The sequence below is a fragment of the Cornus florida genome, unplaced genomic scaffold (genome assembly GCF_030987335.1).
Source record: "Cornus florida cultivar Cherokee Brave unplaced genomic scaffold, ASM3098733v1 CherokeeBrave_3.0.0_Hap2_Chr10, whole genome shotgun sequence".
NCBI lineage: Eukaryota > Viridiplantae > Streptophyta > Magnoliopsida > Cornales > Cornaceae > Cornus > Cornus florida.
Genome location: NW_026775580.1, coordinates 115,449,379 through 115,467,735, shown reverse-complemented (window position 1 = coordinate 115,467,735; position 18,357 = coordinate 115,449,379). Strand labels below are relative to the sequence as shown.

General features: G+C 34.5%; 2 protein-coding genes across 3 annotated transcripts; one reads left to right on the top strand and one right to left on the bottom strand.

Moving 5' to 3' along the window:
* The first annotated feature begins 3,173 nt into the window (after window positions 1-3,173).
* LOC132277647 (calmodulin-binding protein 60 E-like) lies at window positions 3,174-10,520 on the top strand. The gene is made up of 7 exons (XM_059779485.1): window positions 3,174-3,604; window positions 4,552-4,627; window positions 4,959-5,017; window positions 5,625-6,118; window positions 7,597-7,757; window positions 7,902-8,105; window positions 9,336-10,520. The coding sequence occupies exons 1-7, from the start codon at window positions 3,492-3,494 to the stop codon at window positions 10,062-10,064; spliced, it is 1,836 nt and encodes a 611-aa protein (XP_059635468.1). The 5' UTR covers window positions 3,174-3,491; the 3' UTR covers window positions 10,065-10,520.
* Window positions 10,521-12,193: 1,673 nt separating this feature from the next.
* LOC132277644 (two-component response regulator ORR24-like) lies at window positions 12,194-17,548 on the bottom strand. 2 transcript variants are annotated; one of them, XM_059779483.1, is made up of 6 exons: window positions 16,892-17,548; window positions 16,048-16,200; window positions 15,416-15,808; window positions 15,240-15,316; window positions 13,491-14,762; window positions 12,194-12,598 (listed from the first exon to the last, which is right to left on the bottom strand). In XM_059779483.1, exons 1-6 carry the CDS (start codon window positions 17,037-17,039, stop codon window positions 12,536-12,538), a joined length of 2,106 nt encoding a protein of 701 aa, XP_059635466.1. In that variant the 5' UTR covers window positions 17,040-17,548; the 3' UTR covers window positions 12,194-12,535. The 2 variants fall into 2 exon arrangements, with proteins under 2 accessions (XP_059635466.1, XP_059635465.1); XM_059779482.1 differs by having other exon boundaries at window positions 12,194-12,604; window positions 16,892-17,547.
* Window positions 17,549-18,357: the final 809 nt, after the last annotated feature.

Below are 18,357 nucleotides of genomic sequence, written 5' to 3'. Positions count from 1 at the left end.
TATATAAATAACAATATGATAATTCCTTTTTTTTTCTTCTAAATCTTAATGGTTTTTGGAACATTTTTCTTTTTAGCTTTTAGTTGAGTATTTTTCTTCTCTTTCTTTCCATTTTCTTTTTAGGATAAATTACATTAACCTTCTGTAAAGTTTTGACAAATTACACACAAATAGACAATTAGCATTTATTACTTTGAGTCTTTGACCTATTTGATTTTTTTTTTTTTTTTTTGTTAGATCTCTCACCAAATTTTATAAAATAACAACTTTTTTCATTTCCTTGTATGAAAAGACAATAATAGTTTTATGTATATGAAGTATTACATAGCCAATATTCGCACTTAATTTTTATACTATTGCACTCAAATCTTAAAAGAAATGACACCTCTAACTCTAACTTTAAAAATTAATAATTATTTTTTTTCAAATACCACAACTATCCTTTTCAGTTATGGTAAAATATTTGTGTTCCCTTCTTTTCTCTCTCGTTAGGGTTTGATTTTGATATTGATATTTGTGAGTAATAATGAAAGATTTCACAAATGAAGAAATAACATACATGAACAATGTAATTTATCTTCCCAGCATAAAAAAAAAAAAATTGAATAACACTATTAAAACTTCACAAACATTAAACTCCCTTTGATGATAATAGTGATATTGGGAATGGTAATTTGTTTCTTTTATTTATTTTTTTTTGTTTTATGCTTTGAGTTTACTTTTGGAAATTTTTTTCTTGAAGTAACTTTTAAGAATTAATTTGGATGGTGGGAATCGTTTTTTTTTTTTTTTTAAGAAAATTATTTTCTATTATATGCTTTGAGTTTAGTTTGATTTTTTCTTCCTGGATGTGATTTTTAAGAATTAATTTAGAATTTATTTAAATATTTAAGTCTACCTTGTACTTGTTGATAAATAAATTCTTAACTCTTTTAACAATAAAATTAAAAGACTAGAGTTTTTGTGACAAGAGTAAATAAAGTAAGAATAAAAAGTTTACAGTGAAAAGAGTATATATGATATTGTAAATGAGAGACTATGTATTAATGAGCTAAATGATATTCTTGTCAAAAATTTGTTTAAAGAAAAAAAAAAAAAAAAAAAAAAAAAAAAAAAAAAAAAAAAAAAGTGAAATGCAGTTGAAAGTAGATTGCAAATATAGTCTTCTAATATTATAATATAAAGACATTCTTAACTTTTTATGTCCTAAGTATTTTTCGGCCTCCAATAAACAAATTTAGGAAAGATCAAAGTGAAGAGTATTCGTGTGTAATTTTTATAAAATATGAAGAGAGGTTATTGCAATTTATATGTTTTTTACTAGTGGCATGGTTGGTTTGGTGAAAGAATCGAAAAGGAAAGGGTGAGATTCCAGAGAGACGAGATTCTTCCACTAAAGCGTGGTATCTGCTAGGGCTGTCCCCCATCTGCCATCGCACGGTGGGGATTAGAGGAAAGGGTGGGGATTAGAGGAGAGGGTGCAAGAACACAGACTCCGAGCATAAGAATAACTCGATGACTTGAATAACATGGTACTTATTTTTATCTATCACATAAGATGTGTTTAGTAGGGTTGATTTGTAGAAACCGGGAGAGAAAAGAAAATAAAGGATAATATGAAAATGTGTTTGGGTAGCTTAAATATAGGAAAAAAAGATGATAGGGAGGGATAATAAGTTGTACATTTAATTCCATTTATGTTTCAATTGTTGAGTAGTCTTGGTCTCTGTTAAGTATTTTGTACACATTAAATTGTTAACTTGAGCTATGCATTCAAGTCAATTCAAAGTTCTCATTTATTTTGCTTTTTGTTGTTTGTGGAGAGGCCTCATAAAATAAAATAAAACAATAAAATTGATTATCACTTTACCATAGAAATGTGAAATTTGGATAGAGACATTTAACCCATGCAGATGCTTAAGACATTTAACTCTACTTTCAACTTAAAAAGAAAAAAGAAAAAGGTGTAGGGTGATGACTATAATAAAGGGTATGACAATAATTTGGTTACTATTCTTTTTTTTATCTTCTCTCCTTTATCTTATCCAAATAAGAATAATTATCATTTCATTTATTTTCTCCTCTATCTATCCAAACACGAATGTAAATTATTATTATCCTTTCTTTTTCTTTTATCTTCTCTCTTAATTAATACTATTTTTTATTTTCTTTTCTCTCCTATTTATCAAAACACACCTATAATGTTCATGAACTTCATTATGTTTTTAAAAGTAATTTCACACTTATATCAATATTAAGAAGCGCACAATACAAAACCACATCCTTCACTATAGTTTTGATTAGCAAAAGAAAAACTATTTCACACGGCAATTTGACCTAAAAATGACTAAACCACATCCTTCACTATAGTTTTGATTAGCAAAAGAAAAACTATTTCACACGGCAATTTGACCTAAAAATGACTTTTTAAAGATCAGTTTGGCAATCACTACTCTTTCGAGTTTTTTTGTAGTAAAGTAAAACACCGAAATGTAATGCGTTGGAAAAAAAAAAAAAATGTTGCGATTTGAATAGTGTCATGTATGTTATCAAGAAGAGGCTCAAACTGAAAATAAAAAATTATTGTTTAGGCACTGTAACAAAACACTCCAACAGTGAACAGTACCAAAATAAAATAAAAAAAAAATTTAAAATTTAAATGACCATTTTTTAACTGGTCATTTTGTATCTGAAATTCATACAATAAAATTTATATTACTAAACATATTTTCGACCTCTATTAAATACACTCTATAAAATATACATTATTTTATTATTGAGTTAAAACAAGACGTAAAACGAAAAATATTGCTTACTTGCCTTGGCAAAATCATATAAGGGAGTACCTTCATCTGCTCCTCCACTTAAATTTGGATGAGCAATAATTACGATTATGATTATTTTATTTTTACTAATTAATTAAAACATCATGTGACCATACATGAATTGGAGATTCCATTACCCTATTATACTCCAAGTGACCACATTTTCTCAATATCCAAACAGCAATAATACACATATAGATGGTGTTTTGATAGTCTCGGTCGAGGCGTGAACTATAAAATAGTCAAACCCCACATGCGTGCCCAAAGGACCCAACCACGACCACAACGCGGTTTCAACGTTAATCAATTAAAAATTGACAAAACAGCTGTATATTTATGAATTGAAAATTTGATGGAAACACTTAACACAGCTGCGACATTATTCATTACATAATGGTATCGTTATCAGATCTATAAAGTCAAATCCACCCAATTTATCACCATCTTTTCCTTCAAACTTCAGATCAAAAACTGCACTTTTTTCTCTACCTAAAAACCAGACGAGCACTAAACACAGTTTGTTTTTCGTTTGAAATCTGAGCAGTCCATCTTAGAAAAACATGCTATTCTAGCTTTGTTTTCGGATTTATATTTCTGGTTTTTTTTTTTTTTTTTCTAAATCTGGAAATATAAATATATTTTGGGTGTTGGGTACTTTTTCTAAAGATGGAAAGTTCAAGAAGCAGGACGGCAGAGAAGAGAGGGTATGAAGAAAGTACGGAGGATCAAGAAGGTGTGATACCCCAGTCGAAGAAGCCGAAATTGCCGGGTTTGGCTAGGTTTGTTCCTTAATTTATACCGATAATTTTTTCTCTCTCCCATTTTCTGGTTTTTGGTCAAAGGTATTCTTAGATTGGATTTATTTTTCTCTTAATTATTGGCTATGTACTAGGAATGTGATAACCTTTAAATTATCTCTGTCTCTGTCTCTGTCTATATCTCTATATTGGTATTGTAGCTGTGATTCTTCTGATGAAGTTCAAGAATCAATTTCATTGATTGGGCACCAAACTGGATTTGAGGAAGTGCCAAGTGGATTAGTTGATGAAGCTGGTTCTTGACTAAATTCAGTACACTATGATATATTCTGTTGTTATGGTTTGTCACTTTCTTCCTTTATCCTCTCAAAATGAGGATATTGTTAGCATGATTAGTTTAGTAAACTAAATATTCTATTTGCTAGTGACACTGATTCTTCTTACTTTTGGTGGCATCGTTTTTCCCCCCAAAACATACGGACAATATCTTATGGTTATGTGCTATGATATAGTTTAGTTCTTCTCTGATAACTTAGATGCTGGGAAGGTCATTACCAAGAGACTATTAAAATGGAAAGAGTGCGTACCTTACTGCAATTTTTTTTATGCTAATAGGTCCAATACTGACTACAAAAGTTCATTCACCCAATGCTGATACCACATTTCTTTGTGGTCTCATTGACATGGAGTTACCAATGCCCCATGAATTTGTGAAAGGATACAGTTAGCATAAGATGGTGCAAATGGGTCGGATGAGGGGCGAATTATTTTGACTTAATTGACCAAATTGAATGTATTTGAGCCTTTATGAGTTTTTAATCCACTTAAACTTCTAGATATTTTGATTCAATGTTGAACTTCACTACTTTCTGCATTATATTGCTCTTATCTTTTTAATACTCTCTATGCAAGTTTTCAACATCAATCTTTTTCGGTCCGCTTAATGTATTATGGTTTAATTTTGTCAGTGTGATTGTGGAAGCTTTGAAGGTGGATAGTTTGCAAAGACTTTGTTCATCTTTGGAGCCTCTATTCCGCAGAATCGTAAGTCATCATATAACTGCATATAATGTGGGCTTATTGCTTTGTTACCCATTGAGGGTCAGTCTCTTTTAAGACATGTTTATCATTTTGAATGTCTTTTATCTTGTCTCTTCATACTTCTCCCGTGATTATTTTACACATGTACACAAGGAAGTTGTAGCTAAACCAAAAACATTTGGGCTGTCTTTACAGTCATACACATCAGTTTTAGTTTGTTTGTGAAGATCTTTTTCGATCTGTTATTATCTAGAGTCACGTGTAAATTACTGTTTAGCATTTAGTGAGGTCTCCCACTTTTGTTTATGCTGCATTATTTTTACTTATTGAACAGGTAAGTGAAGAAGTGGAGCGTGCTTTGACAAAATTAGGCCATGCTCAGCTGGCTGGGAGGTGTGTTCCTATATTTATGTTCAGAGCCGGCAATTTACATTTATATTTGTTCCTGTCATTGATCTCTATAAAGGCGATATAGATTTTGATGGAGTAAAACAATATTTCTGTGACTTTACTCATTTATACTGTTAATTAAGTTTATTAGTAAGTCAGAGACCTTGGAAGTTTTTTTTTTTTTTTCATTGGCGAAACCTTAGAAGTTGGCTTATGAAATTTAAGGAAAATTTGCTTTATTCTGAAACTTTATATAATGTCAAATAATCAACATTCTACAATATGTCACGTAATTAAAGCTAATGCTCATGGTTTCCATATTCTTCTGTCTTCTTTTTGGCCCATTGGAATACTGCACCTCTTGAAGGGGTTGAAAGACCCAAATCCAGAACTAGACTTCTTCTTTATTTATTTTATTTATTCTTTTATTTTTTGGTGGGTGGGTGAAGGAAAGTGGAGTGCCTAAACCCTTCCCTTAGTTGACAGCAATTGCAAATCTGATCCTCTGCATGCTACTTGAAGTTTACTAATGCATCTACCTTTTAGTATCAACTGGTTAACATCTCTGTGAATTGTGAATTTATGACTCAACTGCATCTTTCTCTGACAGGTCTTCACCACTGAGAATACAAGGTCCAGAGGGAAAGAATTTGCAGCTTCATTTCAAGACAAGGATGCCACCTCACCTATTCACTGGGGCAAAGGTGGAGGGAGAGCAAGGAGCAGCAATCCATGTTGTCTTGCTAGATGCCAGCACAGGCAATGTCGTGCATACTGGACCAGAATCAGCAGCCAAACTGAATGTGGTGGTTCTTGAAGGTGACTTCAGTGAGGAAGCTGATGATGATTGGACCAAAGAGCATTTTGAGAGCCATGAAGTAAAGGAGCGTGAGGGCAAAAGGCCACTTCTGACTGGGGATCTACATGTAATCCTCAAGGATGGGGTAGGAACTCTTGGAGATCTTACTTTCACTGATAATTCAAGCTGGATAAGGAGCAGAAAATTTAGGCTTGGTATGAAGGTTGCTCCTGGATACTGTGAGGAGACTCGTGTTCGTGAGGCTAAAACAGAGGCTTTTGCAGTTAAAGATCACAGGGGAGAATGTAAGTTCTCCAACACTGGCTACTTGTTTATTTAGGTTTGGTATGTGGCAGTCTTTTATTGCTTTTTGCAGTGACAGATAAATAAAAGTTGTAGAAGCCACCAGACATATCCCTTACTTCTCATCGAGGTACACATCCTTGTTTTGTATGTCACTGCGAGCTACAACTACGGACTGTCATTAGTCATGAGAATAAATGTTGTGTTCCAATGCTCATGGCATGAGTACAAAGCCAGTATTGTCATGCCTTTTAGCCTGTAGGGTTACCTTTTTCCTACAATTGTTACAGTTTCCAACCTGTTGTTAATTCACATCTGGCCACAGGCCCACATCATATTAATTCAGGGGTGCTGTTCTTGTTTAACCAATGCCTAGCGGTACCAAGCCCCTACTTGCCAAAGGAGGTAAGGGGTTCGAATCTCGGTGGAGGCATGTGTGTGTGAGTACCAACTAGGAAAAAAAAAAAAGCAGAAAAGATCTGTTACTAAGATGCCTCTCCCCTTTATCGCTGAAATGAAGACAAGGCCTATATGCACCTGCTTGTTGAACACAATGGAACCTGGTGACTGAAATGATTGTAGAGACATAACAACCACCTAGTTGTAAATATCTGATTCTGGCTGGTTTTGCTGGAAAGTTTTTGTGATCCTAAGATTTGATACCTTATGATGGTGTGTTGGCCTAGGAGACTCCTATTTTGAAACCATTAAGTAGTAGGTCTAACCTCTTTGCTAGTCATGTGTACAGCAGAAGTGGAGGAAAGATCTATAAAGCAACCAAATAAATTAACATTTCTTTATCAAGTATGGAGACACTTGAAACAAGCGGAGTGGTTACACGGAGCTATTAATTTGCATCAAGAAGCTGTTGGATTTAACTGCAAAGCTTGATTCCGCTGATTTAGTACACAGCATTATTCACCTTAAATGAGCAAATAAAACACAACAGAATGTGGATAGGAAGTGCAGGAGAATATGATATTGGTAATTTGATAGAAGCTTCCAAAAAAGTGTATTGGAAAATAGCAAAAACATCATCTATTTGAGTTTTGACAGATCGGTGACAACTTCTAAGACAAATTATTCCTCAAATTTCTAACAAAGTTGTATATACCAATCATCAACATGGATTGTTAGGACCCATTACATACAAGTTAAGATTCTTGAACTGTTTCAAAATTTAAATTCATATTTGGGAAAATCAATATTCTTCCTCTTTTTCTGAATTTTCAATATTAAAGTCAGTCCACTTTGATTATCTGTTAAGGTTTACTGAACTTGAGTTTATTATATATCACCACTCACACTCACACTCACACTCACTCACTGCAACGTGTTTATCTGACCTTCTGATGTGCGTGTTTCCTTACTAATAAGGTATAAGTCATACAACTAGGACATGTTAATTTGAGAAAATTTATCTATTGTCAGGCTTTGTGGTTATAAAGTTAAATTTTGAACTTTTTCTGTTATTTTGCAGTGTACAAAAAACATTACCCACCAGCTTTGCATGATGAAGTTTGGCGATTGGATAGAATAGCAAAGGATGGAGCACTACATAAAAAACTGATAAAGGCTGAAATCATAACCGTCGAAGATTTCCTCAGGGTTCTTGTTAGGGATCAACAGAGATTAAGAAATGTATGGGCTTTCTATTTTTCTAATTATTTCCTTTTTTATTTTTATTGTTGGTGTTTGAAGAATATTATTTTCTTAACCTTCATATTAGTTCTTTTTCAGAGAAGCTTTTCTTCATTTTTCTCTCATGTGATGTTTACTGTGTAGATTCTTGGGAGTGGTATGTCCAATCGGATGTGGGAGAATACAGTCGAGCATGCCAAGACATGTGTTTTAGGTGAGAAGCTCTATGTTTACTATGCAGATGGAACTCATAGCACCGGTGCTGTATTTAACGATATATACGAGCTAAGAGGCCTTATAGCAGATGGGCAGTTCTTTCCTTTGGAATCACTTAGCCACAATCAAAAGGTCAGAGGTTCCTTCTTGTCAGATTAAGATCATTATATCTACTCTGTGATTAAGCAAATTACACTAGATTGACTTTTACATTTTTCTCGAGCATTGTCTAATTTTCTGAAGATCCTGGAAAAGAAATGAAAAGAACATGGACTCTTCTAACATTTTTTTGCTGGATTGGTATATTCTAGGATACACTGACTTTTGAAAAGTAGGCGAAGTACCTGTGTTGGACACACAATACTTGGATATGGGTATGGGATATGTTAAACATTTTGGGTTGGACATGCACCTAAAAAGCATCTCAAATTATTCAATTTTATGATACTATTGCTTCACAACTGGTGAAATGTCTATATTGCACATTATCTTACATAAAGTCATTATTTTATTTCAGAAATTTATATAAAAATAATTTGAATATTTAGCAGTATCCCTGTTTCTTTTAATTTGGAAATTTGACACATCTAATGCTTTGATACATATCTCCACCCGTCACATGTATCCGAGTCCGTGTAAAATAGTATATGTTTAGGAATGTGCCCAACAATGTAATCCAACTCTCACAGTACTTGCTCTTTCACCATTCAAGCGCCAAAATTTAGTCCACCACAAGGGATCTAAATTAGATGTATTTGATCAATAATGTTGGAAAACATCGGGCTGACTGGAAGCCATTATACAAATTATAAAAATAAAATTGTAGCACATGGTGTGGAGTTAATTTTTTTAATAAAAAAAAGAAATGTATTATTTGATTTCATCTCTCTCACTGTTACCTAATTTTTGTGATTGATTCCTCTTAAGATATTTCTAATTATATATAATACAGTCACTACTCTTTTTCCGCATTGGAGACCGTCTTTTGGGATGCTGTAGGTAGAGAATGAACTGCTTGCATATGCTTTCTGCTTGTAGCACAACTCCTTAACATATGTGATTAACAATTAAAATGAATTAAATTCTATCAGTAGAGGCCATTGTTTAGTGTAGTGGTAAGGTTTTTGGGCTGTGAAGTGTGGCAATGTGGCTTCTAGTTGGAGGACAATCACTTTTTACATATAATGCTATCTATTAAGCCTGTACCAAGTCCACTCCTCGTGACACCCTCTACTAAGAGGGACCTACACATTGCTTTTTCATATAAAGTATGTTAAACTTCTGTTACGCTACTTGGTAATTGTTAAAGTGGACCTTATGTAAAGCTACACTAGCTGACTCAATTTGGTTTTGTGTTTACAGATTTCAGTCGATTTGCTGGTGAAGAGAGCATATGACAATTGGAATCAAGTTGTTGAATATGATGGTAAAGTCCTAAGCTCGCTTAGCAAGAAGCATGGAACAAGAGCCTCAGCTGCACCTATTGCTGACCATAGCCTTGTCATAGATCATTATTCTACAGCTGCACAGAACAAGCAGCAGTATGTCTCCTCTGAACTGAGCCCACAATTCCAAAACAAAAATAACAACCCATCAGTCACTCAGTTGATTGAATTCCCATTTATAAGGTCTGATTCAATGGCGGGAATGATGTTCAATACTCCACAAGCAGCATTACCTAGCAGCACAGATTACGGGTCAGTTGGAATGTCCACAATGGGTGGTTCTTATCTTCCAGGAGAATGGTCTCGGCCAAGGAATGGGCAGGGGCTAGAGGATTTTTACTCACAGGAAATTCGGCTGAGGAGTTCAGAGATGTTGGAGAGTGATGATATGCAGAGACTGCTAAAGACGTTTGGCGTGGGTGTTGGAGTTGGAATGGGGTCTGGTTTTGACCATTCTGATGAGTCTTGTTACTCTTACGATGTTCCATATGAGAATCAGGTGGACCAGACATATGGGCAGGAGATTGGCCGAAGTTCAGGAAAGGCTGTTGTGGGATGGCTTAAGCTAAAAGCCGCTCTAAGATGGGGGATATTTGTAAGAAAGAAAGCTGCAGAGAGGAGAGCTCAGCTTGTTGAACTTGACTAAGATGATCACTTGGATCAATCTTGACCTTGGGGTCTGAAAGAACTTGCTTTTAGTGCCTCTATAATTCTGTTTGACTGCTTAGAAATCATGGGAAAGGAAAATAAAAGGACTTGAAACCTAGGCATTACTCACCTATTAAAGATTTCCGAGTTTTCTTTTCTTTCCTTTCCTCCGACTTCTTGTTTTTGGGCATGAAAGGTAAAACAGAGAAGAGTACAGAGACGAAGAAATATGCCTGTACCATATATCAATGTTGAAGGTTTTGACTTCGCTTCTTGATACAATGGAAGTGTTGCTTGTATTAATATTATTATTATTTTTTTCTTTTCATTTATTTGGTGAAAACCCTGTTATATAGATCTCTCTTGTGTCCGTGGTTATCTATTTAGTATTTTCTCAATAATAAAGGATTATATTATATATATAAAAGAGCAGCACATTATCCATGTATTCAAATGGAATGTTTTGTCAAGGATGGATGGGTTAGATCAAAACTCAATTGTACATCACAATATCTCTCTGTTGATCATGCTATTTATAGTTTGACTGTGATGCCATCAATCGCTACATTATTCTCTACATGGTGCCACCTCCATGAAAATTCCGGATATTACCAAGGGATAAATTTATGTGGTTTCATGGGTTTTTTTAGTTTTATGAAAATTGATATAATTTATTCTGAAATATGAAACTATTTCAGTGTCAAGTGGTGATTCAAAGGCGGATAAGTGCTCGGATTGCCATGGGATACACCTAAACGTCTTTGAAACAAATCGAGCATTAACATTATAAGAAATTATGCCATTGCAGGTGCTGATAGTAGCAACTCTACATTTCAAGTTTGTTAATAGCAAATGCTAACACACTTCTCTTATAGAAATACTTTGCTCGAAATTGAACTTTTGGTTCCCCAATTCAAACTTTGAATCAACAAATACATCGACTGAATTTATTAAAAATTTAACACCAATGTAAGCAATCAATGTATCTTATATTAAGTGTGATTTCAGCTAGGGAAAATTATATTTTGGTGACCAAAATTAAATATAATTGCTCTATAGTGACCTTAAAGTCAAGAAAAGGTGAATAGTGACCAATGTTGAAACTTAATTGATATTAAGCGACCATTTAATGGTTTATTACCTAAATAGCCTTCTTATAATATATTATTATGTAAGTGAACAAATTTACCCTCAACATTAACCTAAATAAACACTTACTCAAATTAACTAACAAAAAGACAGACATATTATTAGGGTGAGTCTCTGAAGAGAAGACCAAGATGGGAGAGAAGAGGATTGATGTTTTACATCGTTTTCTTCAAGGTTCTAAGAGGCAGGATGAGAATATTGTAAATTTTCTTCTTATTCATTATTTTCAAGGTATAGTTATTATACTTTACGAGTTGATTTGTCTGAGAGATCTTACTTAAGATATAAGATTGTAATTTTTATGAATTTTTTAATACTACTTAGTTATAGTTTAAGAAATAATGACAATTGTTGATTAATTTTATAATTTTGCAAACTGTTAATGGGTATTTCAAAAGTATGATTTGCCACTGTAAATATTATGAACATTCATAGTGGAGAACCTTGAAAAATAGATAAAGGGTGGAAAAGAGATAATGTTGATAAAAAAATCTTAATTTTTAAAATAGGTAAATTGTAAACTACAAAGGAAAAAAGAAAACCTTGGATTAGAGAGAGAGAGTAGAAGGATGAATTCAATAACTTATTGTTTGTATTTGATGGCAGTTTTGTCATCTAAAATTTATTTTTAAAATGTTTATCAAACCTTTAAAAGTATTTTTGACCAAATTATTCTCAAATGGCCACTTAATATTAATTAAATTTCAACATTAGTCACTATTTACATTTTTTTGACTTTAAAATCACTATCGAGCAATTATATTTAATTCTGGTCATCAAAATATAATTTTCCCTGTGAAAAAAAATCGTTTCTAGCATGGTAGAAGCTTTACTATTTTCGCAGTCACGCGCCAAAATAGGGAGTAATAAACACTATTCGAGTATATGGCAGACCAAACTTCAATCACATGGCAACACTAACTAAAGATAGGTTAAAGCTATCAGCAACATAATTTAAGGTCTTATCACTCCCAAAAATAAAAAATAAAAAATGTTTCAAATGCATTTTATTTGGTTAGGGAAGCACTACAAAACAAAAATAGAATAATTCCCTCAAGACTTTGAGATATTTTGGTGGCATTGTTCCACCAAGACGACAAAGTGGTTGTTCAGACATTTAAAAACCTAAGTAGAAACAAACTTGGCATTAGCAACTGCAACCATGAAAATTAGAACTTTGGAAACAGGGGATAAATTTTTCTCGAGGATACACAAGCAAAATACAGAAGAAATTACATTTGGCACAAACTCCTCATCCTCATGGAATAACTTATGCAGACCGGCCCTTTCTCTTCTCTACATATTATCAGCTACCGTGTTTCATATACTTGACCCAAAAGAATATGCATCATATCCAAATTCTCCATCCATTAACATCGTCCTCTGTTCCTGCACCAAACACTCTTACATCTTTTAAAACATGCTCGGTATGAAAACGAAAAGGATAATGGTATAAATAGAGGGATACTACAAGGATTTTGCTTTATGGTCAGTCTAACAGGTTTCCTTGCAATTACATGATTACATTCATATATCATGCGTAAAAAGGAAGTTTACTCCGATGAAGAAGTAAAAATCTGTAAATTCCCTCCAAATGGCCACAAAAAAAGCTGATAACTGACATTTATATTCGCAACTTTCACTAGAGTAGTTAAAGGATTTGAACTCAGTTCCTTTCCTTTCTTAAAATTGTAGGATGTTTAAGTAACTACCACTGGCATTCACCCACATGGTACACAAATTTATTTGAATCCTCAAATTTAAGTATAGCATAAGTAACTGAAGTAAATGCACAAAGAGGAAATGATGGCAAGACATCTCTCAACAAAAGGAGCTGAAGAAGAAAGAAAGAACACAAACACTCTTTTTTTTTTTTTTTTTCCTTCTATGGATGTTATGCTTCTATGATCTCACTTATTATCAATCATACATAATGAAGTTACTAATTATTGAAGCACTGCAACAAGAAAGCGCCAACTTCACTATAAACTAGGAAAGTATTTCTATTAGATATCAGTAATATATCTTACAGTTGCAAAAAAAAAAAAAAAAAATTGTGATTTTTCAGCTTATATAGAATTTGAGAAGTTTAGGAGTCACTTTTGCTCGGAGGGGAGACATGGGCGGTGTTTAATCTTCAAACAAAATTCAAGAACACCAAATATTTCTACTCAATTTTAATGCCTTAGTGATCTTGAGGTCATAAATGCTTATATAGAAACTAAGTCGTAATTTAGGGAAACTGAAACATACTATGCTAGATATAGTGTCATACCCGTTTGATCATTGCATTCATTAGAACATCCAAGGAGTCATAGCTTTGAGGAACAAAAGCACCCTGCGACTTTGTTTGATCTACAAGGTAGTCCTGGTTCAGCCTCATCTTTGAGCCCATAGTTGATTTCTCAACCTCGCAATGCTGCATTAGAGTTGAAGTGCTGCTATTTGACAGGCCAACAAAAGACGCATCCATCTTTCTACTACAGTTATTTCGATCCAAACTCTGGCTCAAGTGACCCACGACTGCACTGGAAGGAACCATAGACTTTGAGGAGCTGAAAATATGATTTGAGTTGTAGGTGTAATCCTGTTTATGTTCTTCCCACCTTTGATTTGATGCTCGGTTCATATTCTGAACAATATCACCAACCAAACCTGCTTGGGATTGCATCTCTCCTCTTGAATCCTCCAGAGGTGCAGAAACTGTACAGGTAGAAGAAAAATCAAGCGGTCTGTTCTGGATATGAGGACCACTTGTGGAAGCATTTTCTCTCAAGCGATCAGACAACTGATTATGATTGAAAGCTTCATTCAGTGGCAAAGAATTTGGTGGAAATTTCGATAGTTGAATGCCATTCTGCCAGTTCTCATTATATCTACCATGATCCCGAAAGTTAGAGGAACCACTGACACCAATGTCAGAAGGCCCCGAGGCGAAAGAAGCCATATTGATATAAGACTGATCTCCAAATCCTCCCCCACTTTGTATTTGTTGTGAGTTCCCTTGTAGCATCAAAGGATTGTTAGAGGCACTGGGTAAAGAGTTGCTTGAGCTACCAACTGCAATTCTGGTGTTCGTCAATGTATTAGCAGCAACAAAATTAGTTGGATTATTAATAGAATTGAACTCTTGAATGCCAGTAGTGCGATTGTTCTGTTGCAACTGGTCAAGTTCCAGTGATGAAGGGATCCCTTGAAATGAACTTGTGTTTTGGTTATCAGGTGAAACAAGAGGCTGGAACTTCTCAAGGGTATTGATGGAGTTGCTAAAGTTTTGGGCATGACTTGGTTGGATCAATGCAGAGGAAGTGAGGCTACGAAGGCTCACAGCAGCAGGGGTATTAAATCTACCAAGCATCCCACTTGCTGGATACGATGATAAGGCAGTGTTCGGAAGCCTTCCTGACCCAGACAATGTTCGAAAATCTCCGAGTCCATCTAGAGAACCAATGCGCATATAAGAGGAATCCTTACCTCCTAATGCAGCAACCATGTTAGCTTGTTGGCTTGCCACAGAACTCATTCTTTTCAGGTAAATCCTATATTTCTGCAACACATTACAAAACAATAATAACCTTAAAGGTGACCATCATGACAATATTCTCTCAACTAATCCCCCTTTTACACTTTATATAAAAGGGTAATTTCAGTCTCCACCGCCTAATTTACGAGGAGATTCTTTTTCATCAAATAGTTGGTTTCATTTTTTTTTTTTTTTTTTTTTTTGATTGGGTGGGATGGGGTCCATATAGCAGCTGCCTGTTGGAATGCTGCAAGACATGCATTTGTTTGTATCCAACATCTGCTGTCTTTCCATCAATAAAAATAATTATTGAATCATTCTAAAGTATTCTTGAAATTTTGCCAAAATTTTCACCTGCTGATTTTATAAACTTGACACTATTTACCACGGATATTCCCACAATAAAAATTATTTATGTGTTTGAAAATGTCCCAAATCCAAAATTTTCTGCTAAAACACAATTATTAAAGCCACATTGGATGTAAGAGAGGAAAATGGAACCTGGAGATGGCTTGCCACATTTTCCCTAGTAAGCCCTTCAGTGTTCATCAGGTCAAGAATCCTCTTAGGAACAGCTTCTGCATTATAAACAAGGAAGACAGAAGAAAAGAATGTTATTAAATAGACTAACCAAATATGAAATACAGAACAACAAATGATTTTCCTTAACGACTCACTTTCAATGCCCAATTGGTTAACAGCTGCAACAAACTTCCTGTGAAGCTCTATTGACCAAACAACCCTAGGCTTCTTCTGGGTTGATGGGTCCTCATTCTCGTGTCCATTATCTTCACTCTCGTCTTCCTCATCCTTCCTTTTTCTATTGGACCTACCATTCTGATCTAAATTGCCTGTCAGTGGAGGCCCTTGTCCACCTTCTCCACTTCCCTGGCGAGCCTTGTCTTCACTAGTGCATTTGTTTTGGTGCTTCGGGTCAAACTTCTTTCTCCTGATTACATGTTGCCATATGTTTCTGAGCTCTTCTATTCTAACTGGTTTCACCAAGTAGTCACAAGCACCATGAGTTATCCCTTTCATTACAAGTTTGGAATCACCGTTTGCCGACAACACTGGGACCATTACAAGACAGTAAAACAAAAGTTAAAATCTATCCGTGCCCTAAACCTAAATGAATTGTCATAAATTACCCATATTCTATATTCTAAGAGACTTCAACTAAGTTTGTCTTCATGTTTAAAAATTCAACCTCAAAAACATTACACATGGAAAATCACAATTGACAAAAAAGAAGGGCAAAATTAAGAAAATATCACTCTATATAAGAGATCAGGGAAGGGGTTTCGCTTACTGATGACAGGTAGGTCCATTTCTAGACCAACAAGCTCCAGGAGCTTAAAACCATCCATGTCTGGCATATGCACATCACTTATAACTAGGTCAAATCTATTTCTATTTTCTCTCAACATCTTCAATGCTGTTTTCGCCTGACTGGTTGTTGTAACTGCAGAAGCCAAAAAATCATTTTGAGAAGGTGACTTTTCATTAGAGCAATGTCCACATTATAATCAATATTCAATCTAAATCCATCCTATATGCAAAGTCATGAGTTTGGTGATAGGAACACTGCAGAACAGAATGCAATCCCTTGACAGATCTTCGATGGAGTGAACAGAAAACTCCGAACACCCCTTTTTCACTTCAACAGCCATTATGAACTACAAATTGAGGCCACATACCACCAATTAAAACACAAACTTCTTGAATCGATACAAACAATTGAACAAACATTTATCAGAATTCTGCAAAGCTACAAAGGTGAAACAAAAATCACAGTAAGCATACATTCTGAACCATATTTGTACAAAATTAAATCAGAATTAACGAAGCAAAATGGGATCCATTTTTCACATATCTGACAATTTCCAAGAAGCAAGACATTGGAAAACAAAATTTGATAGATTAAAAAAAAATTCATGACAATAATCCAAACCATGTACGGAATCAAATCAACAGACCTATTCAGAATTGATGGAACAGAACATCTACAGGGACAATTACTACAATTTCCGTTTAAATCCCAAGAAAACCCAATTGTGACAAAAATTCAACAAACAAAAACAACACATCTTTGATCAATCATAGACAAATGCTTATAAAGTGAAGAGAAGAAGCAAAGCAGAGAGGAATCAAACCCAGATACTGGCATTTCCGGAGCAGACCATCCAATAGCATCAAACAAGTGGGGTCATCGTCCACTGCAAGAACACGCATACCCACCGGAAATTTATCACTGTTCCTATTTTCACTCCCCAAACTTCCTCTGATTTCTTCTACAGTCATCTTTAGAACAACAATTACAAACACCCAGATGAGCACAGAGCCAGAAAAGGAGATCACAATTCACAGAGAAAAAAATTGGGTTTTGAGCAGCTTGGAGCTTTCTCAACAAACTCACAGGGGAAAGAACTCGAATGAAAGGAGATTCTTCGAAGAGAGTGTTTAGAGAGAGAGGGAGGGAGAAAGACTGGTTGTAGGAAGTAAAAGATGTACAAGTTGACAGTGATGGTGATAGCCAGAACAGAACGAATGGCTTCGACCCAACAATCCAGCAAATCCTGAAATAATTTGACTAATTACAAACTCCCCCCCTCTCTCTCTCTAAAAGTCTCTCCTCTGTATTTGTCTTTGCCCTTTTCTTCTACTCGCAGGGAGAAAAAACTTTTTCAATGTAATTAATATACACTTGTCTATATATATATAGAGTTATAAATAATACAGCATTTGTTTATAGCCTTCTTCTAGGAACCTTTTCCCTTCTCTCTCTGACTCTCTCTCTCTCTCTCATAAGGAGCCAGAAGCATGCATATTTGGAAGTGGAAGACCATCAGAAGTGATACTCTGTGTCTCTGTCCACCAGTAATTTCATACACCACACAAAGTTTTGCAATCTGGACCGTTCACGTGGCATAAAGTTTGGATTTTTGGAACAAGATTATCCATCTTGTACTCCAAACCAAATTCTCACCCTGCGATTATAGTTCAATAATCAGACGGCTGACAATACTCTGATGATGGATATGTGACCATATTATATAAATAATAGTATAACTCTAGAGTGGTGACCATTACTTTGCTTAATCATATGAAGTATGTAACTCAATGATTAGAAGGTTGTTTTTGGCTAAAAGAAGGGATTAGAAGGTTGTTTTGAAAATGTTACAGTTACATAATATGGCATGAATGATTAAAATGAAGTGACTCGTAAAGGTCATTTTATAGGGGTAATATTGTAAAATGAGGAAGGGTGAGACAAGTTCACTTGGAAAATCTACACAGAATCTGGTAATTATATAGGTTTAAATGCTAATGATTTTCACATGTTTCTTTTCATAGGAAGCTAAGCTAACCACTCCATTGTTTGATTAGGGAAGTGAGTAATTTAAGGCTCACTGTGACTCACCCATCCTCACCCATTAAATCAAGATGTTGACGTCCTCGGCCCTTCCATCAAACAATTTAAAATGTGAATCACACCATAAATTTATCGCATGATTATTCTAGAAACATAAAAAATAATTAATACTACATTTGATTAGAATGAATTTTCTTAAATTTTTTTTTTTTTTTAAAAAAATAGTATTCATACTGATCACTTACA